Below are 27,569 nucleotides of genomic sequence, written 5' to 3'. Positions count from 1 at the left end.
TGTTTTCCCACAATATGTGCAGTTAACATTTGGGTTATACTTCTTCTTTCCTTTAAACCTTTGTTGTGGCTTAACAAACCTCAAAGCAGAATTGTTAAACCTCTGTGGTGTGTTTCCTCCTTTGAATGGCTGGTTCTTAAATTTCTGAACATGTTTGCCATTCCCTAATGCCATGAAAGCTGCAAACTCAGAAAATAAGTGAGCATGGGGTTGTTTACTTAATCCAGCAGCCATAAAAGATGCAGAATCAAAAGTTGAGTGTGCATTTGCATAAATTTCTCTCTGGTTCTCATCTTGCAAAAGTAGTGAGTATGCAAGGTCCATACTAGGCAAGGGATTCATCATTAGAATGTTCCCTCTTGCCTGTGTATAAATATCATTTAACCCCATCAAAAACTGAATTAGTCTTTGATCCTATAGAGATTTTGTTAGTTTTGCTTTACCCTCACACACACAAGGACAAGAGCAGCATACAATGACATGAATTGCATCTAATTCATCCCATAATTTCTTGAGTTTGGTGAAATACTTAGCAACATCATCATTACCTTGAACCAGACTTGTTATCTCTTTTTGTAAGTGATAGAGTTTGGCACCATTTGACCTCCCAAACCTTTGCTCTAGACTTTCCCATAGTTCCTTTGCTGTCTTAGAGTGTATCACACTATCTGCAATGTCTTTTGTCAATGCATTTGTGATCCAAGTAATGACCATATCATTGACACATGACCATTGCTCATATTCTGCAGAGTTCAGATCTGGAGATTTGCAGGTTCCATTGATGAAACCAAGCTTCTTCTTGGCTAACAGAGATAAGAGGATAGATCTCCTCCATCCCGGGTATCCCCTACCATCAAACACACTATTAACTAGTGTCATTCCTGGTGAATCTGAATTATTGAGATGATAAGGGTGATTGGCGTCATATGTGATTGTTCTTTCAGTGCTGCTTGCTTCAGCAATAGTTGGTGTTGATTAAGGCATTTGACTTCACTGAGGAAGAGACACAGAATATGATTTATGTTGATATTTAGATTGGATCGAGCTCACTGCTCTAATACCATGTACAAAATGTAATGGAAGATTATTTGGAATTTTCTGTGTGTATTCTTGAAAAGAAGGTGCACTTATTTATACATGTATCCTAAATAAGAATAAAAGAATAATGTTTAATTCCTATACAATTTGTCTAAATCCTATTGGCTACTCTCTAACTAACTTTATTCCTTTCTATGTAAATATGATAGTGACTTGTCCTTGTTCATAAAGATTAATTGATCACATGACTAATATTCATTTATCAACTTTTAGAAGGCTAGGATGCAATCTTGAGAAAAATATGATATCGGGCCATATCCTTGTTCTGCTTAATTTTGAGCCCAATAGTCCAAACAACCCAAAATAATTGCAGCAGCCCATTAACACCACTATGAACACTTAGGACTTTTGTTCGATATGTCCTAAGTTGTTCTTCATCATCGGTGAAGACGATATCTTCTATGTTCATCATCATCATCCTCTCCAGTAATTCCTACATTTACTTTACTTACCCTTATTTAAATTTTCAAGTAATTCGTAGTCATTGTTGCTTATGATTATGCAAGCTACAATTGGAGAGTTTCCCACATTTTGGACAACTTCGTTTCAGGTCCGGACGACTATATTATTAATTTTCCAGTCTGGATCGACATAAAACAAGTGTTTTCCTAGTAGAACATCCCCTGAGACAGTATCATGGCTTATATGAATATGATTCTAAGATCAATGGGTATAATAAGGATGAAGAGACAAGAGCACATGTTTGCTTTTATATATCCATTGATCTCAGAATCATACTCGTATAAATTATGATACTGCCTCAGAAAACGTTCTACTGTAATAAGCAATTGTTTGTTGTTGATCCAGACTGTAAAATCATTAATAGCCGTCCGTACTCGAAATGAAGTTATCCAAAATGTGGGAAACTCTCCATTTGTTGCTTGCATAACCACAAGCATCAACGACTATGAATTTCTTGTAAATGCAAATAAGGTTAAGTAAACCTTGCGCCGTCCCTAATCATATATCGTGACTAGTCAAAATTTCACAATGAAGAAATCATAAGGATCGATGAACACGATCAAGAATTTACAGCCTCCTCTCTCTTTGTATCAAAATTTCATCGTAGATGAAGTCACGACAAGTGTTTATTTCATATGAAGTAGCCATGTATATATGAAGATGGAAATTAAAAGAGAAACAAAATTTATTCAAAGGAAAACGCGAGAATGACATTTGAGTAGTAATGTGGTTTGAGGGGTGAAATATAGAGGTGTATATATAGATAACTAAATTGAGAAGAGAGAACGTATTTGTGAAGATACATGAGGATGCAATTAATAGGATCAGATATGTTGCTTTAACTCTTTTAGAAAGAAAATAACGTCATTCAATTCTCCATATTTGGATACTTTTTAAAAATCAAAATTTGGTTAATTATTTATTGTTTTAGCATATTGATAACATATTAGATTCTTGTCATCAACATATTATACTATAAGTGGGAACTACCAAAGTAAAATGTTGAAATGCCAAACTGTCCTTATATAGTTGAACGACCATTTTTCCCTTTAAAAGCTATATTATTTTCTCTCATTTTCGTTTTATTTTTGAATAAAAATGCTTCATATAAGTGCGTACGGAAATGACATTTTATTTTCTCTCAACATTTATTACCTCCAGGTTAGGCAGGTGAATAGAATTATGACCTTTCCATTATCTCTTTTTTATTGGCTAAAGTCATCGATAGACCCCTGAGCTTGTCCTAATTTTTCATTTAGCCCCCCAACTGAAACGGTGACCGTCTGGAACCTCGAACATAAGCTAAATTGTGCCATTTGAACACATCGTGCCATCTTGGCATGTGCGTGCAGTACACTGCTTTAAATTAGGGCTGGACATAAATACCGAAAATCGAAAAACCGAACCAAACCGAACCGAAACTTCAACAAACCGAACCGAACCGAACTAGTTTGGTTTGGTGTTTGGTATCCACCTTCAAAAAACCGAAACCGAAATAGCCGAACCGAAGTTTGATAAAACCGAACCAAAAAACGAACACACACCGAAATTTAATACATTACCCAAAAACATTAAAATAGTCCAGACCCATTAAGTTTAAAGCCAAAAAAACTCAATTGTAACAAGTCCCCTTTTGCATTTGTATCCCTAATTTTCTACTTCAGTTGAGAAAATCAAATATGTTAAGGAAGGCAACTAGGATGTGTCTTTAGGATTAATGTATGTCCTTTATGTGTTTTCTCAATTATTCTTACGGTATGTATATAACACCTAGTAATCCTATATCATGGTTATAGTTTTCTATTCTTGTATATCCTGTTTGTTTGATTTTGATTTCAATTTATCAGTTTTATGTTTTATTGCTTTTGAGAATATGAATTAGTGTCAAGGGAATCGCTTCTAATATCATAATAAAAAAATCGAATTGAAAAAACCGAAACTGAAACCGAACCGAACTTTAAAAAACCGAAACCGAAAGAATCGAACCGAACTAGTTTGGTTCGGTGTGCGGTGTCCACCTTTAAAAAACCGAACCCGAAATAGCCAAACCGAAGTTTGATAAAACCGAACCGAAAAACCGAACGCCCACCCCTACTTTAAACAGAGCATGAGAGACCAATTTTTTTTTTTTAAATTTTTAATCATTAAAAATTAATTTTAAGAAAAAATCTATTTTAAAATCTATTTAAATAATTTAAAAAAACTGAAAAGCCCAACCCATCCTCTCCGATAGCCAACTTCCCCGCCGCCACTGCCTCCGCCGCCGCTCCACTTCAAAATCTATTTAAACAAATCTCCGACAAAAAACGACACCATTTTTTTAATTATTTAAATAGATTTTGAAGCGGCGACAGTGACGGCGGCGAAGTGGGCTATGGGGGAGGATGGGTTGGGTTTTTCAGATTTTTTTTAAAATTAATTTTTCTTAAAATTAATTTTTTTTGTTGACATGACTTATTTTTATTGGTCTATTTTTCCATGTCACAGTAAGTATAGCTCATGCACTGCACTTGATCTGGATTGTGTTCAAATGTCACAGTTTAGCTTGTGTTCGAGGGTCCAGATGGTCAACGTTTCAGTTGGGGGTCTAAATGGAAAATCAAGACAAGTTCAGGGATCTATCTATGACTTTAGCCTTCTTTATTCATTGTTTATTACACATTGATGCATAATTAATATGGTTCATGTTTTAAAGGCAAGAACATGATGTATAATGTACTCCTTCCGTTCATTTTTACTCATCCAGTTTGGAAAACTAAGAAATAATTTATCATTTCATACCTGTTTTGCCCTTACTTTTAATTATTGGGTTGGAAACTTTAAAGAATTGCTAGTGACTACACAACTTTTAAATGTTAGTATGTGAACTCACAAAATCAGCCCATTGATGTAACTAATACAAAGGGTAAAATGAGAATAAACTATTTAATTTTATCTTGGGTAAATAAAACGAAATATTTTGAGATAAGTATTTTTAATAAAGACGACAAATATTTTGAGACGGATGAAGTATTAATTAGGAGCAATGCAATAGTTTGTGATGCTTAGAATTCTAGACAAAACTTCTGTATAGTCGCAGCCATAGTTATCAATTTCTCCGACTTTAAAAGATCTCCGTCCAATTTTACCTCTCCTATATATTAAAATAGATGTCTAGTTTGAAAAAGCAAGAGATATTTTATATTTCATACCTGTTTTACCCTTACTATTAATTATTAGGCTGGAAACTTCAAAGAATTGGTAGTGCCACAACTTTTAAAGTATGTTTGATTCATTTCAATCATTAGATGACTTAGTAATAATTAAGAGTGATATAGTAAAATTGTCATTATATTTATGCCTATTTAAAGGATGTGTCAAGTCAATATAGAACAAATAAAAATGGAAGGAGGAGTATTAATTAGGAGCAATGGAAGAGTTAGTGATGCTTAGAATTCTGGACAAAACTTCCCTATAGTTACAACCAAAGTTATCAATGTCTCCAACTTTAAAAGATCTAGAAAATATTCTTATTTATTACTCCATTCTAAAATTTTCAATTCAAATTTATGAATGCATGCACAACAAAATTAGATATTTACAGAGATTAAATAACTTTTTGCAACAATCTTCGGTAGGATATCTTCCTGCCAAGATTTTCAATCACCCTTGCCGACATTAGTGTTGCTGCATATTTCTTGCGTCCATTTTTACTTGTTCTGTATTGACTTGGCTCCTTAAGGAGTCAGAAATGAAATGACAATTTTATCTTATCACCTCTAATTATTACTTAGTCATTTATCGATTGAAATCAATCAAAAATACTTTAAAAGTTGTGCAACCACTAACAATGCATTGAAGTTTCAAACTCAATAATTAATAATAAAGGTAAAGTAGGTATGAAAAGGTAAATTATCTCTTAGGTTTCAAAACTGAACATCTATTTTTAGTATAATGACAAGTAAAAATGGACAGACGGAGTATTTCGCAAAAGGATTCCTTGTTTCATCGTTATCAGCTTTGTCACCGCACGCTAGCGTCAACAATCAGTGATTCAACCAAGAGTACCTAATATTAAACTTGTGAGGATAGTCAGGTTTTCTCATTTCTCATTGTCTTGCTTTAAAGCTTTGCTATTAAATTTGTTTATTTTCAGTTATACCAAATTTATTCATATTTTTAGATATATGAAAATTTCATTTTTGTTTTTCGAGTCTTTGTATTATTGTTATGTTGTGCTATTTTTATTAATATGACAGTCTCAACTACATTTAGTGATGCCTTATCTGTCTAATGAAGCTAATTGATATTAAATTATCACAGCCTTCAGTAGTCCTTATGAAGACAGCCACAACATTCATCGAAATCAGAATCATAACTATTAGACTGTCAGAAATGACAATTTTTTTTACTTTTTTGTTTGTTTAGGATTTACAAGATTGCTATTATTTGTAGAATTGGCGATTATTCTATAATTTTCAGGGGAAATAATAGGTGCTTGATTCCTGCATTAATTTATTTTTATTTTATACTACTAGATGGCATATGCCCGTGCACACTTTGGATTATAGTGTATCTATGTGTATGTAGTTGTGTTTAGGTAGTGATAATATATATATTTTATATTGCTAATAACCATACATAAGTTTGTATTGTTTATATATATATATATATATATACATACACACACACACAAACACACACTATGTTCAAAACACGATTAATATAACATTGTAGTTTGTGCTCCGTATCCAAAAATTTATTATATTAGTGTTTGCTACGAATACAAAGTTTGTAAAAATTTATTAATACTTTTTAAAAGAGAAGATTTGTTTAAAAGGAAACTGTTTTCCTCTCTTTGAAACAAAACAATAGCAATATTCGAACATCAGTTGATACTTTAAATTTTAATTCGATTAATTTAAAAGTGTAAAATATTCTATTGTTAATGTATGTAGATTGGACTTAAACAATACTTATTATTTTTTTATCAAATTTTGATTTGGATAATTCTAATTCAAATTATTTAATTAATTTTACATGTTTAAAATGAAACAAAGTAGACATTTGTTTTTCTACTTAAACGAAGAACTACTATTTTTTAATTTTTGGTGAATATATTTGGTTTAGCTCATTTTACTTGTCATGTTTCTTTTGCACGTTTTTTTAAGAAACGTCAATTAGAATTATAATTTGACTAATTTACTTTATTTATTATTTGATCTCCATTTAATATTATTTTTTATTTTACGACGTTAATCTCTTTTCACATTTATTAGAGTAAGAATAAAAATGAAAAAGTAATTAAATTCTATCTTATTTTAAAATATAAATATTTTAAGTATATTTATTTTAGTAAACATAACAAATATTTGACATGGCGGAATAGTAAATACAACAGTTAAATGTCTAGATTAGATCTCAAGCTAACATAAGAAAAGAAAGGAAATTGTATGGTTTGGTTACTTAACCTTTTGAAAAAAAGCAATATGGGGTTTATGTTTTTGCTGTACAATAATTTCATTTGCTCCCACTAATGGGTTGATATGCATGTGACAATGAATTCACTATTATTGACTTAATGGGGATACTTTGCGAATTACATGAATATTATTTAATTTTTTAATATGGGGTGTACTTTTTTTTTTGTTATTGCTTATTTTTTTAATATGGGGTTCACTTTTTTTTTACATGAGTTTGGAGGTAGTGGGGTCCACTCTTTTTTTCCTTTTTATTTTTTTTTATTATTACATTACTTGATTTTTTTAGTATGGGATTCACTTTTTTTTTTTAATTGGAAGGTGAACGACGAAACCACCCCAACTCATGCTTCTATACAGTAAAATATAAATGGCACAATGACTGATAAAGAGGAGGGAGTAATGCTGATTGAAAATAGTTACCATATAGTTTTTTTCTATGATAAGGACAATTACATTAGTAGATTTATATTTCTATAAGTTGAATTCGATTATAATGCATAATGAATCAAAATTAAAATGACCTTCAAAAGAATTTGTAGAGAGATTAGACATAACTAGGTTGTCTAAGAAGTCCCAAAGGTGTAGTATATTGATACAGATTCTGTGGAGTTTTTAAGCTAAACTACAACTCTAGAAAAAGAAATAAAGGCAAGAAGAATAGAAGAAATATTTGCTGCTGGAAAGATATATTTTCATTGAACTGAAATGGTGTTTAAATATAGAAAAATTCAACACCTAGAGCCTAGATTTAAGTAACTACTTTGCACTTGATTCCATGATCAACAAACTCCTAAAAATCTGAACAGACTACTAAACATCAGCAACTAAGTTAACATTACTGAAAATGGCTAAAAAGCAAGAAACAATCTAGCAACTTCTTTTGAACTTTTACTGCAGTAACTGAGGCAATTAATCAACACTCCTCCTTGCTTCAGTTGCTGCAAATTCCAAGCCTCTCTATGAGAAATTCAAATCTGCTCCTTGGCAAGGCTTTGGTAAACATATCTACCAGTTGAAGACCTGTCTTGCAATACTTTAACCTAACAAATCCTTCTTTCTGCGCGTCTCTGAAAAAGAATAATTTGATATTGAAATGCTTGGGTTTTCCATGAAAAACAGGATTACTTGAGATAGCAATAATTGCTTGATTATCCACAAACACCTCTGTGCACTTTTCTTGCTTTAGATTAAGATCAAGCGCCACTTTTCTAAGCCATAAGGCTTGATTTGCAGCAGCTGTTACTACAATGAACTCAGCTTCAGCCGTTGATTGTGCAACAATCTACTGCTTTTTAGAACACCAAGAATATACCCCTGAACCAAGATTAAAACAATAACCAAAAGTGCTCTTCATGTCATCAGAAGAACCAGCCCAATCACTATCAGAATACCCTTGCAACACGCACTTCTGATTTGCATAGAACTTGATTTCAAAACTCAGTGTTCCTTTAACATATCTTATCACCCTTTTAGCTGCTCTAAAATGAGTGTTAGTTGCACAACTAGTGAATCTATATAGAAGACTTACAACATATAAAATGTCGGGTCTAGTTGTTGTAAGATACATGAGACATCCAACCATACTTCTGTAAAGAATCTCATCCACTTTTTCAGTTTCATCATTCTTGCTCAGCTTCTCCTTCTGACACATTGGAGTAGTTGTATCTTTGCAATTTTCCATTCTGAACTTTTTTAGAATGTCTTTTGCATACTTCTTTTGATAGATGAACACTTAATTTTGCTCTTTCTTGATTTCCATTCCCAGAAAATAAACCATTTCTCCCAAGTCTATCATCTCGAAAGTATGCTGCATATCTTCTTTAAATTTCTTAACAAGTTCATTATTGCTTCCTGTAACCAGCAGGTCATCTATATATAGTGATATAACAATAAAATTGATTTCATCACCTTTAATGTAGAGAGTAGCTTCGCTAAGGCTTTTTCTAAAACTGAGCTGCAACAAATGCTCATCAATTCTACTGTACCAAGCTCTGGGCGCCTACTTTAGTCCATACAAAGCTTTCTTGAGCCGATACACTTCATCTTCATGCCCTTTGACAGCAAATCCTTCCGGTTGCTCAACATAAATTTCCTCCTCAAGAATGCAGATTTAACGTCCAACTGAACACTTTCCAACCCTTTTGTGCAGCTATAGCCAACACTAATCTGATGGTTTCTAATATAGCAACAGGATAAAATGTATCAGAAAAATCAATACCAAAAATTTGAGTATACTCTTTTACAACAAGTTTGGCTTTATGCTTGTTGATAGAGCCATCTGCATCCAGGTTGATTCTAAAAATCCACTTCACTCCTATGGCTATCCTGTCTTCAGGCCTTTTCAATAGTTTCTAGGTCTGATTCTTATCAATCATGATGAGTTCTTCCTTCATTGCAGCTTTTCATTTTGCATTTTGGATCTTTTTTTGCTTTCCCAAAAGTTGTCGGCTCAAGAACAACCATATTGCATCTCTAATAGCTATCAGAGAGAGATCTCATGCATCTTACGGGAACGTCATCTACCAATTCATCTTCTTCCAGCTGGAGTTTTGTACTTTGATATGGAACTAATATTGATTGTGCTTCTTTCAAGTTCCATTGCTCATCCTCCATGAAATGCACTTCTCTGCTTATCAGGATTTTCCTTGTATGAGGTTGGATAACTATATAAGCCTTAGAAACAGTGATGTAACCTACAAACATTCCAGCTTCCGCCTTTTTATCCAACTTATCTCTTTTAGTCTGTGGCACATAAGTAAAGCACATGCATCCAAACACTTTGATTTTTAAAAAAAAAAGGTTTATAACCATACCAGACTTCAAATGGTGTCTTTCCTTCTAATGCCTTTGTTGGAAGCCTGTTGAGTAGCAAGACTGAGGTATGTGCAGCTTCTGCCGAGTACTCTTTTGGCAAACACTTCTCGTACAAAAACGTCTAGCCATCTCCATTATAGTATGATTCTTCCTCTCACTAACTCCATTTTGTTGTGGAGTATATGAAGCAGTGAGTTGGTGTTCAATCTCGACTTTTTCACAGAATACATTGAATTGATTAGATGTGTACTCCTTGCTATTGTCAGACCTTCAAGATTGAATCTTACAGCCACTTTGAGTTTCGATCCACTGCTTGGATTTCCAGAAGATAGTGGCAACCTCTAATTGGAACCTGAGAAAGTAAATCCAGCACATTCTCGTATAGTCATCAATGAAGACTATGTAATACTTACTCCCTTTGAGTGATAGAGTTCTGTGAGGACCAGCTAGATATGTGTGGATTAATTTTAGTTTCTCAGTAGCTCTCTAGGTTGCTTTCTTGAAAGGAAGCCTTGTTTTCTTTCCCAATCGACAAGTTTTGCAATCTGGTATTTCAGCTTCAAGGTTAAGCAACCCTCGAACTAGATCTCTCCTCTGTAAGTTCAGTAGAGCAGCATGGTTGAAATGTATGAGCCATTTGTGCCAAACTTCTGCATTGATCTTAATTGCAGAATAAGATTTTTGCTCATTCTCTAAAGGATCCAATGTAAATCTCTTTGCTTTCATCATTACTTTGAATAGATTATTACCTTCCACATCTTTGATTTGACAATAATTGATTTCAAAGAGAAGTTTGAAACCATTCTCAAGCAGCTGGCCAACACTTAACAAACTATGACTTAAATTAGGTACAAAAAACACGTCTTTGATTAGTTTTGTACCTGAAGAGCTTTTTATTGCCACAGTACCTTTGCCTTCAGCTGGAAGATATTCTCCGTTGCCAATTTGTACTTTTGAAATCACTGAAGTATCCAACTCCTTAAAGAGATCATGATCAAATGTAATGTGGTTGGTGCAACCACTATCAATAAGCCACTTGTCACTTGAGCTGCTAGTTGCAAGAAAGGTTGCTACAAAGAGTTGCTCCTCATCTTCCTGATTTGCAACCTGTGCAACATTATTTGCTGAGTGTCGTTCTTGAAAATCTTTTGATGATGTCCCATCTTCTGACATTTTTCACACTGTTGATCTGGTCTTCTCCAGCATTTGAACTGTGGATGACCTTTCTTTCCACAATGCTTGCAAGGAGGAAAATCATGTTTTGTTTCCCTATTGAACCTAGGAGAATCAAAACCTGAGTTCTCCTTCTTGTTCCACTTTTTTTTTTCCCTTTGTCTCCCTGGTTTGACTGAACTTTTGCAGGTAATGCACCCTCGACAGACCCTTCAGACCTCATATGCCTTCTCTGTTCTTGTGCCTGCAAAGAATTCAATAGTTCTGCCAAACTAACTTTTGACAGATCCTTGGAATTTTCCAGCAAGGAAATGGTTGCTTCAAACCTTTCAGGGGCTGTTACGAGAATTTTTTGAACCAATCTAGAATCAGGAAATTCATAGGCAAGTAATCTTACATTATTGGCAATGCTGAGTAATCTATCAGAATACTCTCTGATTGTCTCTGAATCCTTCATCTTTTGAAGTTCAAATTCTCAGATTAGGTTGAGAACACGCATTCCTTTGATCTTTTCATATCCTTCATATTCCTATATTAGGAAATTCCAGACCTCAAACGCTGATTTCATTGTCATAATCCTGACAAAGATTTCAAATGAGACTACAGCAAATAACGTCGCTCTAGCCTTTGATTTTCTTGTTTTCTTCTCTTTTTGATTCTTTATCTGCGCCATGGATGGGTTTGCAGGCAAGGGAGGAACTTCGTAGTCCTCCTCAACAACTTCCCAGAGATCATTTGCCTCCATATGTGCCTCTATTCTTGCTGCCCAGATCTGATAGCCTTCATTTTTGAAGACAGGTGGTGCTAGTGCAGTGAAAGGAGTTTCTGAATCCATAGAAGAAGAAAAAAGATGTATTTCCCTCTATTATATGCCCCTAAAGAAGAGAGCTCTGACACCACTTTGTTGGAGTTTTTAAGCTAAACTACAACTCTAGAAACAAAAATAAAGGCAAGAAGAATAGAAGAAAAATTTGCTGCTGGAAAGATATCTTTTCATTGAACTGAAATGGTGTTTAAATACAGAAAAATTCAACAACTAGAGCCTAGATTTAAGCAACTACTTTGCACATGATTCCATTATCAACAAACCCCTAAAATCTGAACAAACTCCTAAAAATCAACAACCAAGTTAACATTACTGAAAATGGCTAAAAAACATGAAACAATCCAACAACTTCTTTTAAACTTTTACTGCAATAACTGAGGCAATTAATCAACAGATTCTTTGTGTAATTAGTTGCTTGTTGTAGGCCTAACACTCATAACACCTTTCTTATAAGGTGGTTTTGAAGTTTAGGTATTCGTTAGGTGTATTTGTTTTATATTAGTTAATGGTAGTATTTACAGCTGTTATCAAAAAAAGAATTATGATTTGTTTTAAATCACATGCTTCGAGAGTTCTTCTTTCATTTTAAACTCCGTGTCTAGTCAATCATCATTACATAAATTTGGGATGAGGGAAGAATTATGGACAATATCAATGAATTTGATATTTGGAAGGAAAAAAACTTTAATAGGGCATAACAATTTATAAGTCAACCACAACCATTATTATTTCTAATAAGAGAACATATAAATAATCAAAAGATAAGAATATTAGCTATGAAGGTAGACCAAATAACTAAAACAAAAACAAAAAATAAACAAGGTAAAGCAAAAAAGAAAAAGAAAAACATGAAGAGCTAATTGCCTTTAAGTTAAATGAATTAATTTACAAAACCACAACGTTTCCTAATTTCACCAGCTTTACCAGTTAAGACTCCAATCTTTCCCATTTTCTCCATTGATTTAGCAAAATCTTTGAAAAAAGTTGATCCATGTGACAAAGCTTGTAATTTGACATAAGCTTTAGTCTCTTTGTCATCAAGAAGAGCAGCATCAGATTGTAAAAGTCCTCTCCTTTTGGCTACATAAGTGTAATAACTTCCATCAAATGTCTTGAAGCTTCCTGGATCCATTTCCACAATTGTTGTCACGTCGTTAACTGAGGTGCATTTGCTTTTTAAACGAGCAATGTAGTTAGGATCCATTGTTGGGTCAGTGTCACCTTTGCCTGTAAAGTTGTACATTCGGTTTGTGAAGGCAAAGCAATGAGCATTTCCAATGGTATGCCCTCCTGAACAACATGTACAATTGGTTAGTTCCGTTATCCCAATTTAATGAATAAACACTTATTTGAAATATAATTGTCAAATATTATTTCAAAAACTTTAGCCAAAATCTATGGCGAAACAACTCCAAGTGTGCGTAAAAGATCAAATGTACACCTCTAATTATAGGCTTCACAACAAAATAGTGTTGATTTTCTTAGAGGATGACAAAATTAGTCTATGAAAAAAATAGAAAAATTGACTTAAATAGTCGCTTACAAAAATAATTGCCAACAAATGTATTTGTATATTCATTTATAATATACATTTTTGATACAAAATAATATATAGTTGGCTAGCAAATATAATTATTTTTGCCAAATGGGTAACTTGTCCATGAAATGTGGCCAGCTCTTGGCAATTTGGGCTGAGCACTTTTCTCACAGGGGTTCAATTTTGGCCCAAAGTTATTTGGGTTGAATGTTGGGTTGAATTGAGCTAAGTATGTAGACCAAATTGACCATAAGAGAACTAGTCAACATATTTGAGAAAAACTTTCATTTCTTTGATATGTTAGACATAGTCAAAATAAAGTAATTTTTTTTAGTTAATTTATGTTTGATATTTAAATAAATTATAAGAAAATAAATACAAAAATAAAACTTGGTTAGAGATGAACAGGTTCGGCTATAACTATTTGACCCAGCCCAAGTAATTTTGGGTCATTTGCACGATTGTCCGTCAAAGGCACTGGTCTTTAGTTTTTGTCCCTCAAATTGTTGGTCTTTAATTTTTTTTCCCTTCGCTTAATACCCCGAGGTTCCGGGTTTGAACCTCGGCTCAGTCAGATAAAAAAAGAATTTCGTAAGACAGAAGTTTATAGCAAAATTAGGCCTATTCGGGCAAAAATTAGGCTTTAAGGCAAACCTCTGCCTTAAAGCCTAACTTTTGCCCAAAATTAGGTCAATTCGGGCAAAAGTTAGGCCTTAAGGCAGACTTTTGTCCAAACTCTGTCTTATAAGGTTCAAACTCTACCTTGCCAATTTTTATTTTATTTTTGTTCGAACTTGGAACCCATGAATTTTTAGGTGAAGGGCAAAAATTAAAGACCAACAATTTGAGGGCCAAAAATTAAAGACCAGTGCCTTTGAAGGACCTTCCGCGTAAAGAGTAATTTTTCATCTGATTGATGATATGCTCATTTATTAATTTCGCTTATTTTGATCAGCCCAAGTTCACCGTAGTTGCATTTGACACCCTAAAATTTCTATAAACATACTGATATCATTAAAAATGATAATGTAAGAGAAAAGTGTTTTGTAGATATAGAAATATGTCACTTTTGTATAGTGTGAAAAGTAAAGATAAATTAAAGAAAAACACCAAACAATTAAGACTGATTAAATATTTGTCGATGTAAATTATTTATGAGTTCTGAAATTGCTTATAATTAAAATCTGGCATAGGCTAGCAAAACTTGAAAAAAATGAGTGAATATACCATGTTCCCATTTATTATTTGAAACCAAATACTTATAATATTACCTGATAGAACAACTAAATCTTTTGCATTCAGACCAAGAGAGGCAAACTGAGCTTTAAGGGAAGTAATATTTGCAAAAGGAGCTGGTAAATTGGTGAGTCCTTCCAACATGATTGACACTCTTCCATCTCTTCTTCCCAAAGGAACTTTCCAATATGGTCCTTTAATCTGTAAAACCAAACCATTTAATTAAAACTTAACAATGATTTTTTTCTTCTTAATTTACATATAAGTAAAGTTAATTAATCTCTCACCATAGATACTGCATCCCTAGCAACTAAGGCTAGAATATCAGCACAAGAAACCACACCAGGACACTTGTGTTCTAATTCAGATTTTGCAGCATCAATCACTTGGAATCCTCTAAGGGATTGATTTGGAATGGCATCTCTCTCTGCTTGATTGGTCTTGGTTGAGTTTAGCAATACAGATCCATCACATCCCTGTAGAAACATTTTTATAAGGACCTTTTTTTTTATAAAAGAAATGATTACTGTTTTTTTTTTTTTTGGTAAATAGATATAATAATGATTAATATTAATAAGAGTTTAAGTTATATATATATATATATATATATATATATATATATATATGCACTTGCAGTTTACACTATCAGGTGGGTAATTCCAAAAAAAATCTTGAAATGCGTGACCATCTCATACTATCGGTGGATAACTTAAATCCTAATTAAGTATTCCTTTTGTCCTAATTTATGTGACACACTTTCCTTTTTAGTCTGTCCAAGAAATAATATCACCTGTCTCAATTTAGAGCACTTTAACTTTACAATTCTCATTTTACTCTTAAGTTTAAAAAAATTTCCTTTCTTTCTTTAACTATGTGCCTATACTAGTCAAATAATACCACATAAATCGGGACAAAGGAAGTACATAAAGAACTTAAAAATCTTTGAGCACAATGTTATTTTCATTATATATATATATATATATATAAAGATGGAAGATGGAAATGAGAAAAAAATAAAGCAAATTTACCCTAACAAAGCAATCATGGAAATGCATCCTAAGCAAAGGACCAGCTAGAGTTGGTGCTCTTGAGATGTAATGTGAAGTTGTCTTTTTCACAATAGCCTCAGCTCCTGGGCATGTTTTACCATAGTAGCCAAGTTTCAAGTCTTGTGCATTACAAAGGCCAAATGCAAGAACAATTACAAACAACAACTGGAAAATTAGTCTTGGGAAAGCCATTGTTGGAAATATTAGAAACAGAGAAATTAAATTGGAGTAATTTGTTTCTTTCTGGATTTGATGCTCTTGGTATGTGACACAGATTGGTTATTTATAGTAATAATTAGTCGATATGAAGTACCATGCATGATTTGAACTTTTCATGCAAGATAAGCTGGCTTTGAACTAGTTTGCCAATGATGAAATACTTCATTATTATATGAATAAATATAATGGAGTAACAGAGAGTTGACTTTCAATTAAACTTATTGCATGCCATTACCATATTCATATATAAATATACTGTATATACATACATTTCCTTCTCAAGAAGAAGGATGTCGTCGTGTAGGCAAAGAAAAATGTAAAGAAGTAATGGTTGACCTTTAATTGCATGTTACCCCATGAATGTACATGATCTTAATTAGCTAAAAGGAATCTTCATAAATTTTCCACTTATTCTTTAATTTTATTTATTACTCTATAATAAAGATCCAGCATGCAGGTTGTACTAATCATGTATTCTGATAGGCTCTACTCGGAGGAATCTTATTTCTCTGACTGAGTAAAGCATCAATCTTTTGCCAATAATCTAAGGTACTTACATATCCATGTTCTCAGAATTAATTAATTAAAATTATGGATGAAGAAGGGAGGTTTTGAAGCTGAGGTTGATGGATTAGCCCAAGTCCATTCCCAGCCCAAATTCGAGTGATCTGAAGTACTATTGGGCCGTGCATGGAATGGATTGGATTGGAATTGGGATTTGGGAATTGCAGTTATATATATATATATATATATATATATATATATATATATATATATATATATATATATATATATATATATTTCAGTTTTCGAATTTTGCAAAATGTAATCTCAATCCGATCCAATTAAGTTCGGATAGGATTCAATTTCTTAAGTTTGGTTTCAGATTAATCGGTTTGGAATAATACAATTTTTTATTTTATTTTGAGTTTATAAGTTAAGTTGCTTCTTTCTTCTTACAAAAATGAACATCCAAATAAAGTATATTCATATCAGATTGCCTTAGTAGTTCATCATTCCTATCACAACCATCTATATAAAGTATTCATTCAAGCAATGAGACTATTACCAAGTAAATGCAACAAAAGCAGTAATAAGACCCTGCGAATAAACAAGTCCTACAGAGTAATATAGAATACGCTGACAATGACAATAAATAGAAGAAAAAAAATCTAAATAGTCATCTTGAAAATTAACAAATACAAACATATTGGACTTAATATATTAGTATATGAGCTGATGTCTAGTGAGTAGGGTATGTTTACTTATAAGATCGAACATATAAACAAGGGCGAAATGAGTGTATTTAGGTGGGGGTTTCGGGAACCTAGTAACTTTTGCTCGGATCTTATGAAAATCCACTAAGCATATAACAAATTTCTAATTGGGAACCTAGTATCAAAGTGGACGGTTGGTTTAGTGGCAAAGGTGGAACCTATTTTTCGCTTTGTTTTACAAGAAACCACGCAAGTCTTTACTTTGTCTCTTTTTTTTTTTTTTTTTAAAAAAAAAAAACTTTTTCAATTTGAGATCGTTGGGAACCCATAAATTTCAAATTTTGGATCTTTTTTTTTTTTTTTTGGGTGGATTTCCCTTCAAAGGCACTGGTCTTTAATTTTTGCCCCTCAAATTGTTGGTCTTTAATTTTTGTCCTTCGCCTTAAAACCCATGTTTTCCGGGTTCGGACTCCCGCTCAGTCAAATTTTTTTTTAAAAAATCGCAAGATGGAGTTTTAGATTCGCAAGACAGAGTTTTGAATTCAAACTCCACCTTAAGAGAGAGTTTGTCTTATGCTTGAAGGCAAACTCTGCCTTAAGTAGCAAACTCTGCGCTATAAGGTAGCAAACTCTTCCTTAAGGGAGAGTTTTGCCTGCCTTAAGGTAGAGTTTTGCAGGAAATTCTGCCATGCGAAATCCAAATTCTGCCTTGCAATTTTTTTTTAAAAGATTTTGACTTAGCGAGGGTTCAAACTCGGAACTCATGGATTTTTAGGCGAAGAACAAAAATTAAAGACCAACAATTTGAGGGGTAAAAATCAAAGACCACCCCTCAAATAAGGAAAATCGTGCAAATTTCCCATCTTGGATCCATCTCTGCATATAATTAATGCGTTAATGTCCGATGATAGCTGGGTAGGACTAAATATAAGATATAAGAAATTCGAATTTTGAAATATCCAAAACATCAAAGTTCCAAATTCGAAATCCAATTCAATATCCAGTAAACTTAAAAATTAGATTCAAAATTCAATCCGTAATGTGAAAATCCAAACTAGCAATTCAAAAGGTTCTTGGGTTTGTCCAAACTACGTACAGTTGCACACCCCTAAATTCTGGAGCTGGATTAACTGGCCCACTTAAACCACTTAATCTGAGTTAAGATCACTCAGAGCTTGGGCTGGGAATAGACTTGGGCTGCAACTCTGGTTGCAAGTTGGGTCAGCCCAACAGGAGCTGATATCCAAACATAGGCTATAATTTCAGTCCAAGACCATTAGACTACCCGCTTCAAAATGGGTCACTTGCACTTTCCTCCTATTTTGAGCTCGTCTTTAATTTTTGTCCCTTATAACAAACAATTTTTTCGTGGATACATAAATTTATATTTTTGCATCATAATGTCCAATGGATAGTTGGGTAGGCCAAAGAAATTGCACGGTTTTCCCTTCAAATGGACTGGTCTTTAATTTTTTCCCTTCAAATTGGGTGGTCTTTAATTTTTGGCTTTTATAATCGAACACATACCTAGCGGGGCATACGTTTTTTAAGGGCGCTGACATAACTCGTGAATATTATGATGTGTAACTTATGCCCTCTAGGTATAATAAGTTTGATTTTGAAGGACAAAAGTAAAGACCAACCCATTTGAAGGACAAACCATGTAATTTCATCCCTCAAAATTGACAAGAGTTAAAAAGTTGAAGTGCAATGTTCTATGGATATTCACTTTAAGATAATGCCATTCGCGCCAGACTGCGACAAAAAAGCAGTAATGCAACAATAAGTTAATATTATTTCAATTAGAACAATGACACAGCAACTAATTAATAGTAAGTCATTGTAAATTTAATTAAACACATCAATCTAACCCCACTTTTGGAGGTGAAAAACAACACCCCAAAAATTGGCGAAGAGCACGGCTACTCGATTTTGACACCGCCATTTAATTTTTGTTCGTTTTTTAAATTTTTGCTTGTGAACCATTTCAAAATAACTTTAGACATATGATGTCAGAAGTCACTCTTAACAAAGTCTAATGTCAGACACACTATCTAAAATTTAATATGACTGAAGGTCAAGCATAAATGGTTTAAGTCCAATCAGTTTTGCTTGAACTTGCATGATCTGAAGCTTGATTTTGTCAACCAAAACTTCAGTTATCGTAGTCTAAAGTGGATGTATGTGCAAAGTTTTAATAAATACATGTATATATGTTAGATTGCAGTGTCAAAACAGGCTGGCCCGTGAGAGTTTTACCCAAAAAATCAAAGTAAAATGACATAGGGTACCTATTTAAAACTCTGTATTACAAAATATATAGATAGTTTTCCTTACAAAACATAACGGTATTTTACGAAACGAGACGGATTTTCATATATTTTTCGTTTTTTTATTTTTTTCAGAAAATATTTTTTTTAAAAAAAAATATTTTTTTTTTGCTCAAAGGATTAAAAAATTACTTCAATTTTTTTTTTAAGTAATGTTTTGTATAGGTTTTATAATGTTATGTTTTGTAGATTAAAAACTATCGTCACGTTTCATAAATATTTCTCCGGATAGCAATGTACCGATTTTTTATTTCACTAAAATGCCCTTAATTTTATTCTAAGTCCTCTTGAATGAAAAAGGCTTTCAGTCTTTTAGCCAAAAAGTTAAACTTACTACACCTTCCTCATTTCTCTGTCTGTTGTCTCTCTCCCTATCTCTAATCTCTATGTTGAATTTTCTTTTCTTTTTTTCATCTCCCTCCTGCAAAAAGCTTCCAATTTCTTTTCCTTCTCTTTAAAAATTACATTTTGTTTTGCTCAACAAGCATTATATCTAATTCTTTGGTGCATTAATTTGTAAATGGGTCTCCATGAATTAGGGGGGATTGTGAATGGGTTACTTAAAGAGGGCATAAATAAACTAAGTTGCTGTAATTTCACATTGCAAAGAATAATTTAAATAGAACCCATTTTTAAATTTAGCTTAAAGAGATTGTTATGTTTAAATTTTCAGATTATAACAAGGAAATAGGTTAAATTTAGTTTAGGTTTTGATTGTTGGGTTTACATTTTTTCTTTATAACTCATTGTTCAGATTTGATTCAGCTCTTAGTTACTGGGTTTACATTTTCAAATATAACGATGAAATGGACTAGATTTGGTTTAGCTTTTAGTTGCTGGTTTTACATGCTTAAAAGGATTAGAAACTTTATTACGAGAAAAAGAAAAAGGAACAAAGAGATAGATAGATAGAGATGGAGGTGGAAAAATAAGAGACTGAGGCAGCAGAACATGTTTTGAGCAGGGGTTCTATCTGGGATGAGAAAAAGGAGAGAAATCTTGGTGAAAGACAAAAAGGTCCTTGCATTTAATGTATTGGCATAAAAAAAATTAGGGGCATTTTAGTGAAATAAAAAGTGGGTACATTGCTATCCTACAACCTTCATGTTGTAGGTTAGCAAAACCCATATATATATATATATGTGTGTGTGTGTACGTACTTTACCTTAAATCGGGTGTTTACACCAAATTAATGAATGTATGACATGTGTTTGAAAATTTAAAACTATTACTTAACCATGATCGATTAATGTATATACTCACTTCACTATTTATCTGTGGTAGCTACTGCTCTTTTTTTCAGACTGCTTTATCATGGGTTTTTCGTTTTCGTTAATTTCATTTCCATACTGCTTTGAACTGCTTGTCCTTATTCGACTTTTTTTACGTCATGTTTTCTCTTGAGCTGAGGATCTTTCAGAAACACCCTTCCCTACCTTTCGATGTAAGGATAAGGTCTACGTACACCTTATCCTCCTCATACCACACATTGTGGGATTTAAGGTCTACATACACCTTGTCCTCTCCAGATCACACATTGTGGGTATGCTGTAAATCACTTAACCATGATAAATTGCATTGGTTTGGTGTAAACATCCTATGCTAAATTTTTATTAAAATAACAATAAATTATTATTATTATTATCATTATTATTATTGTTATTATTATCTTTAATTCCAATATCTATATAGAGCCGGCAGGCGGCAGATGATTGAATCTTCCCTTTCTTCCTCTAGTATTTTTCCGAAAAAACTTAAAATAATTGCACGTTCAAAGATACGATATACGATCAAGATTTTGTGCTTCGCCAAAATTCTAATTTATTCAGAAGTTTGTTAGAATTTTGTTTTCTCGTAGAAATAGTTAATCAAGAATTTCAAATAGCAAGACACTTAAAATGGTGTTTGTTTAATTATTTTTCTTTTTTTGCTACAGAAAAGTTCCAAAATTGGCATAACTTTCCTAGTATAAAGCATGTCTTAATTAAGTCAAAACTGCTTAAGCCGTATATTATCCAAATCCAGTGAATGGAATAGAAAATAATTATTGTATCAATTGGATGTAATTAGTGGGAAACATGCATGAAAGTAATTATCTTATCAAAGATTCTTCGTTTGTGTGACAACGCATGAGAGGTGCACTAATCACGGGAACACAACAAAGTAACATTATATTCTTGATGAAGAATATATGTTGATTAGCAATATGACCCTCTTTTATCAATAGTTGATTTGATAGCATGCAATGTTAAATTGGTTGAGAGAGAGAGAAAAGGAATTAAAGGCAGCTTTTGAACTGTATTTTTATTTAATAATGTAGTACTAAAATCCACTGATTTAAAAAAAAAACACTAAATTTACATATTTAGATGAAATACTAGTAGTAAATTAAAATATTAAAAATTATGGAAAAAACCTGGTTATCCCCAAATATTAACATCAAAGAGTCAAATAACTATTTTTCTTTGATATGTGATTTTCTATCTATAAACTACTGTGATTTACAATACCTTCATGTAGTTTTAAATACACAAATTTTATTCTAAAAGTTAAGAATAGATATTTGGATTTATGCTTGCATTGGTCAATGTACTTTAACAACCCTAATATCATTTTTAGGACGGAACAGTACTTTTTTCTAACACTAGCTAAGCAGCCATGTTCCCAACCCTAGCTATGTGATTAGGGACGGAGGCGAAAGACAAAATTTGAAATTTATGAATATCGATTCTAACTTTTTTAAGTTTTTGGGTTTTAAATTTATAATATGTACATATATTCAATGTATTTTTAAGATGAATATAAAGGTTTGAATTAAAGTTATTAAGTTCGACCGAATTCGAAGTTGATACTCTAGCTCCGCCCTAATTAGAGAGTAGTTACTTTTCTATCCAATCTGTGAGTAGGTTAACAAATGCGATTGCAGTCAAAGCTTATTATATATGCATATTAGTTCATAGCTATTGTCTCAACAAAGTATATTGTATCAGCACCTATTGGTTGAAATGTTGAACTACGTACATGCACCTACATCCACGATATGACCATTTTCTAGTTGCAATTCATCTATTTCTATTTCAAATAATATTTGTTTGGCTAAACAAACTCATGAAAGACATTCTCGATCAAGCTTACGCGCTTCACGCGATATCTTATTTCATTGTATAAATTTCTTGATATAGAAGAGTTAAAACTTTGATGTGCTAAAAATAAAACCAACAAATATATAATCCAATACTTGCAAAGGAAAAATAAAAAATAAAATGTATTAAGGAAAAAACCATATTGAAGAAATAAAACAGAAAAGCAAATTCATCATGTAAAATAGCCAGCATATAATATTCTCCAAGAACAGTTCTCTCCGAGGGGGAAGAGAGTTAACACTCAATTTGTAGAGAAAAGACTTTAAGTATTCTAAGCTTTCTCGTCTTCTTTTTCTATTATTTAAATATTGTTCATCTAAATAAATAATAGAAGTAGTAGTATTAACAATGCAATTCAGTTGCTTCTTTCTCCTCAATACACCAATCAACTCTTTTGACAATTGAGAGAGACTATACAAGTAAATGAAAAAGGAAGAAGAAAAAGAATATAGATCAATTACAAAGAGTGGTGTTGCTCTCAAACACACACGCAAGTATACGTGGTCGTACAAGTAATATAGACTGTTAAGTCCAGATATCAATCCCCCAGAGACTTAGATTCTACTGTTAAACTAATTCAAATCCAGTTGAAACTATTCAAGAAAGTGAAAATCAAGATTGTTTGTGGTACTAAACTAAAATTGAAAAGTAAACAATTTGCGATGGGTGTTTTTATGACTGGGACTACGTCGACAAAGATTGTAAGAAATTTCAGATGAGAGAAAGATCTAGGGTTATGGCTTTCGACAATCCAGTTGATCTTCAGACAATTCCACCTATTTTCTTTCCTGGATTACTAGTTAACGGGTTAATTAAGCTTTATGATATTCTCTCGAACTACTCACAAGCCTGTAGATGTTACCTTAATGCCTATATCTCTATGGTCATCAGATGTAACAAGAACGCATTTATTTTACCGTATTCAACTAAGTAGGGCTAAAGGGTATATCTCTATCCTCATTAGCTAAACGATTAAATCAAACAAACTCTATTTATTCTTATTACGTACGTGAATTCCCTTTCTCAAGTTCAACCCACGCACCACAGATAGTGTCTAACTATTGGCCAGATAATCAAACAATTGAAATCAAGAATAAATAAGCAACCCACATTATGGAAAGTCAATAGATAATAATTGTCATCACATCAACTTTTAAGTCTTTCGCCACAACCCTAGAACTAGGAGATTTGGCTACTCATGATTCGATCATAGACAAAAGAAGCCATGAATAAACTAGGGTTGAAAAAGATGAAAAATAAAATAACCTAGAGAGATAAAAAGGAGAACGGTGGCTTACAAATCCTTGAATAATCCCATAATACCGTTCTCAGCTGTAAAAACGTCTATATATAGGCTAGGGTAAAAATAATAAATAAGGGATCCAAATCCTAGTCTAATCGGGAAAACATCCGCAGAGTCCCGCTTTCCTTCCGCATCGCGGAAGGATCGCGCAATGATCTGCAGCTTCTCGCCTTCTTCACGCGATGCGGGTCGATCGCGCACCCTGATGACTGAGTTTGGTTGTTCCGCTTTCTTCACGCGATGCGGGTCGATGGCCTGAATTTCTGGAGCTTCTCGCGAGCGAGGATCTGCAGTCGATTAACTCTCCTTTTCAGTTCGTTGTTTTCGTTCGTCGACTCTTCACCTCAGCTTATCGACATATGCTACGAATTCCAATCACTTCAAGCACATTTCCCATCATTTGTCGTCATCGTACCTATACAAATAAAATATAATGACATAACTTCAAATACGACGGTTACTTCATGAATTAAGCGATAAAAGTCATAAGAAGAAGTTGTAATACGACACAAAACATGATATTTGTGCCAAATATCACCACCCCCCCACTTAGACTCTGCTCGCCCTCGAGCAGACACAAACCAACATCAGACTACACTTCTAGCTCACTCATTCAAACAGGTCTGCAATGGGATTCGGCTAGTATGGCTAACTCTTGAAGCGAGATTTTCAAAACAAACCAGCGACCCAGATTGCGAAGGCCATGCCAAAGGTTTAAAAACAAAACTCATTTTCAGCACCAAGTACTTCTTTTCAACGAAAACATTTCGAATTTCAAAACAGTTTGACTCAACAACACCACTTTAACGCATATAGGTAACCTTATGATCGAGAAATCAACACTTCACCATTCTATTGCTAATTATGTGCCCTCACCTCAACAAAGTAGTCCATATCTCATCAAGAAATACATGTTTAAATCAATGGACCTGAAATCAATAAATGCACTCACTCTCGCAAAGAACATCACATGTAATGTACTACATACCATATGCTTGCCCGTAGTGTAACCACTCTACTAATACAAGTAAGACGAGTCTAGAATCAAGTAGGACTTCGAGGGTTGTAATGTAGGCTACGGGACGGGTAGGGATTATTTGGATAATAGTGACTAACCTCCCGAAGCACTTTAATACATTATACATTCTTGCACGCTTTCTTTATTAGCCCTTATTCGATACCAACCAACCTTTAAGTTTCTCCCAATTCACCCATTTTCTTTGTTTAAGCACCACTCTTTTTAAAATCACACAAGTTAGAAGGGAAACTTTTTTTTTTTAGTTTTTTTTTCTCGATCAATTCCCAACTAACACGTGAATTAGTTCTGTTCATTCGGTGCTCGTATTATCTTCCTAGATTACAGTTAACAACCATTTCCCCTCTTTTCGCCTCCCAACTCCCATTATGCATGTAAATTGATTAAAGTGCTTCAGGAGTGTTTTGGATCAAACATTGAGTGCTGTAGAACGAAGGGGTAAGGCTAATTAACTGCTATCAAAGAAAAGGCTAACGACTCAACGGGGTTAACTAGGGTGTTATTTGCACGCTGGTAGGATAACTTTTGAGGCTTTTTAGTGACTAATCAAAGAAACGCCTCTATCACTTTCTAGGCTCAACCAAACTTCATTTCGCTTTGTGCACACACAGGGCAAGTTCTAGATGTCAATACCAAACATGGATTAAAAAACGAAACCTTACTCACACATGTCATATAATCAACGCAAGAAGGATCCGGTTGTCCCTCGAAACAATCAAACACAATGGAAATCAACAATGCCAAGTGGGTCATACGAGTCAACACAAAAACCATTTTCAAGTGTTTCCAAGAAAAGTAATACAATTTCACGGCATGCTTTCATAAAACATTTCAAGATCGCTCATATGCCAAGACTTTACCTATCCCGTGCACCTAGCATTTGAATGTACCTATCCTACGGACTGATTTTCCCTCAAGCAGGTTGTCATCCACCCGTCATCAAGAACAACCCTTTCTATGACTATAAAAGAAAAAAATCTACCTACGCCCGGTTCAAAGGCCCCCCCTCGGGAAAGAACCGAGGCCATAAGAAAACCAAAGGGGGTGGATGATGAATGCCTACTAATGAGGGGCTTAAGAAGTTATCAAAGAAAAATAAAGAAAATAAAATCTTTTTTTTTTCGACACTAAGATGCAAAACTAAAAATAATCCAAAAACAATTCCTACGGCATACGAATCATCATCCGCAACCTCAAAACATGGTGTTACAAACCAGGGACGTATTTACCCACCCCACACTTAAAGGTATGCACTGTCCTCAATACATGTAGATTTGAAAACAAATAAAGCACAAGCGAGGTAAGAAATACTCCCTGGGGCCCACTAGGGCCTAGTAGTCCTCATCAAGGAATTCCTCATCATCAGCCGCGCCCTTATCTGGCTCGGCGTCCTCTTCCTTTTCATCGTCGTCGCCTTGAATCAGCGACTCCGCCTCCTCCTCCTCTTCGAATGCGGCCATTACTCGATCAGCCGAGTTCTCGTCCTCATCCGCGGGTAACTGAGATAGCTCGCCCACCAGTGCCTGAGAATGTGGAGTGTGTGAGTTATCAATAAAGACCCTTGTGAGATCAATATTAAAGTTCTCACTCGCAACCCTCATCCCCGAGTACAGCTGAGCTAGTACGGTGGACTGGGCAGACCTCTCCTCCGCCGGGGTCAAGTGATGTCCGGATACGCTTGCTGGGGCCATGACATTGGAGATGTCCAGTGGGTCAATGGGTGCCTCAAGTACTCTGTCAGTAGAGTACGCTAACTCACCGTCGAGCCGCATTAGGTAGGAAGTGAGAGTGTTCCCATAACTTAGCCTTTTCGACTTCCCAGCACGCACTCGACGGATTTCCTGTAGCATCCAATACCCTATGTTTACCGGCTGCCCTGTCATCAGGAAGTACACAATGCACACTCTCTCCCGTTGTACCTCCGAGAAGTGATCAAGTGGCATTATTCTCGCATTTAGGAGGCGCAGCCACACTCGGGCCTCTCTATAAAAGTTGCTCATGCTCATACTTCGGTGCTTTCGAAGAGGTCCTGAATATCGTGCCCATTGAGCTTTTGAGTTGGCTCCACACAGAGTTTCCCGGATAGCCCTATAATCCGGCCTTTTGATGAACTCTAGTAAGGGCTCGACAGGCACATCCGGGACTCCGATTGCCCCGCACAAGGTTGATGTCGACAATGGTACCCAGTTTTGTCGAATGTACACAGAATCTCGAGCCCGACGGATTGGTATGCCCGCATAAAGTTCCATGATCAAATCGATGTTCACAGACCCCGGTTGTTCGAACACAAACGTCCATCCCATGGCAACTATACGGTCGTGGATATTCCGAAAAGTCTTCTTCAGAGGGGCCCCACTGATTGCTCGCTCATGGTTGTACCCTTTCGAGGTGTCAAACCCCGCATACCACTCTGCTTCTTCCCCCGAGAGACGGGAGTTGGTGGTCCTTTTAGTTGCTGGAGGAATCACAACCGCGGGATGCTTGCCTTTTCCGGATGTTTGCCCCTTTTTTTCTTTGGGCGGGTTTTGTGCTCGCCCTCTTTTTATACCTTGGAAGGATGAGGCGACAACTTTGCCCTTGGATTTAGCATGAACCATTTTGCCTGCAAAACAACGCATTACCAAACGAGAGGTTTAGATTAGTAATGATGAGGTCGTGGCTTAA

General features: G+C 34.3%; 2 protein-coding genes across 2 annotated transcripts; both read right to left on the bottom strand.

Moving 5' to 3' along the window:
- Nucleotides 1–10,322: 10,322 nt before the first annotated feature.
- Nucleotides 10,323–11,844, bottom strand: LOC132639253 (uncharacterized). Its single transcript, XM_060355714.1, has 3 exons — nucleotides 11,560–11,844; nucleotides 11,008–11,466; nucleotides 10,323–10,943 (listed from the first exon to the last, which is right to left on the bottom strand). The coding sequence occupies exons 1-3, from the start codon at nucleotides 11,842–11,844 to the stop codon at nucleotides 10,323–10,325; spliced, it is 1,365 nt and encodes a 454-aa protein (XP_060211697.1).
- A 530-nt stretch (nucleotides 11,845–12,374) lies between these two features.
- On the bottom strand, nucleotides 12,375–15,849 carry LOC132642344 (peroxidase 27-like). The gene is made up of 4 exons (XM_060359576.1): nucleotides 15,637–15,849; nucleotides 14,896–15,084; nucleotides 14,644–14,809; nucleotides 12,375–13,125 (listed from the first exon to the last, which is right to left on the bottom strand). Exons 1-4 carry the CDS (start codon nucleotides 15,847–15,849, stop codon nucleotides 12,716–12,718), a joined length of 978 nt encoding a protein of 325 aa, XP_060215559.1. The 3' UTR covers nucleotides 12,375–12,715.
- Between the last annotated feature and the right edge of the window lie 11,720 nt (nucleotides 15,850–27,569).

This window comes from Lycium barbarum, chromosome 5 (assembly GCF_019175385.1).
Source record: "Lycium barbarum isolate Lr01 chromosome 5, ASM1917538v2, whole genome shotgun sequence".
NCBI classification, from domain to species: Eukaryota; Viridiplantae; Streptophyta; class Magnoliopsida; order Solanales; family Solanaceae; genus Lycium; species Lycium barbarum.
Note: the sequence above shows the minus strand (reverse complement) of the source record. Positions and strands in the feature narration are given on the sequence as shown.

Bases quoted from the DNA above. Each gene is read 5' to 3' on its own strand.
- LOC132642344 (XM_060359576.1), bottom strand. From the start codon at position 15,849: ATGGCTTTCCCAAGACTAATTTTCCAGTTGTTGTTTGTAATTGTTCTT. The intron at 15,085-15,636 runs GTAAATTTGCTT...ATGTTTCTACAG, and splicing joins TCCATGATTGCTTTGTTAGG to GGATGTGATGGATCTGTATT. The intron at 13,126-14,643 runs GTAATATTATAA...CATGTTGTTCAG, and splicing joins AGATTTAGTTGTTCTATCAG to GAGGGCATACCATTGGAAAT.
- LOC132639253 (XM_060355714.1), bottom strand. From the start codon at position 11,844: ATGGATTCAGAAACTCCTTTCACTGCACTAGCACCACCTGTCTTCAAA. The intron at 11,467-11,559 runs GTCTGGAATTTC...GAACTTCAAAAG, and splicing joins CAATGAAATCAGCGTTTGAG to ATGAAGGATTCAGAGACAAT. The intron at 10,944-11,007 runs GTCAGAAGATGG...AATGTTGCACAG, and splicing joins AGATCAACAGTGTGAAAAAT to GTTGCAAATCAGGAAGATGA.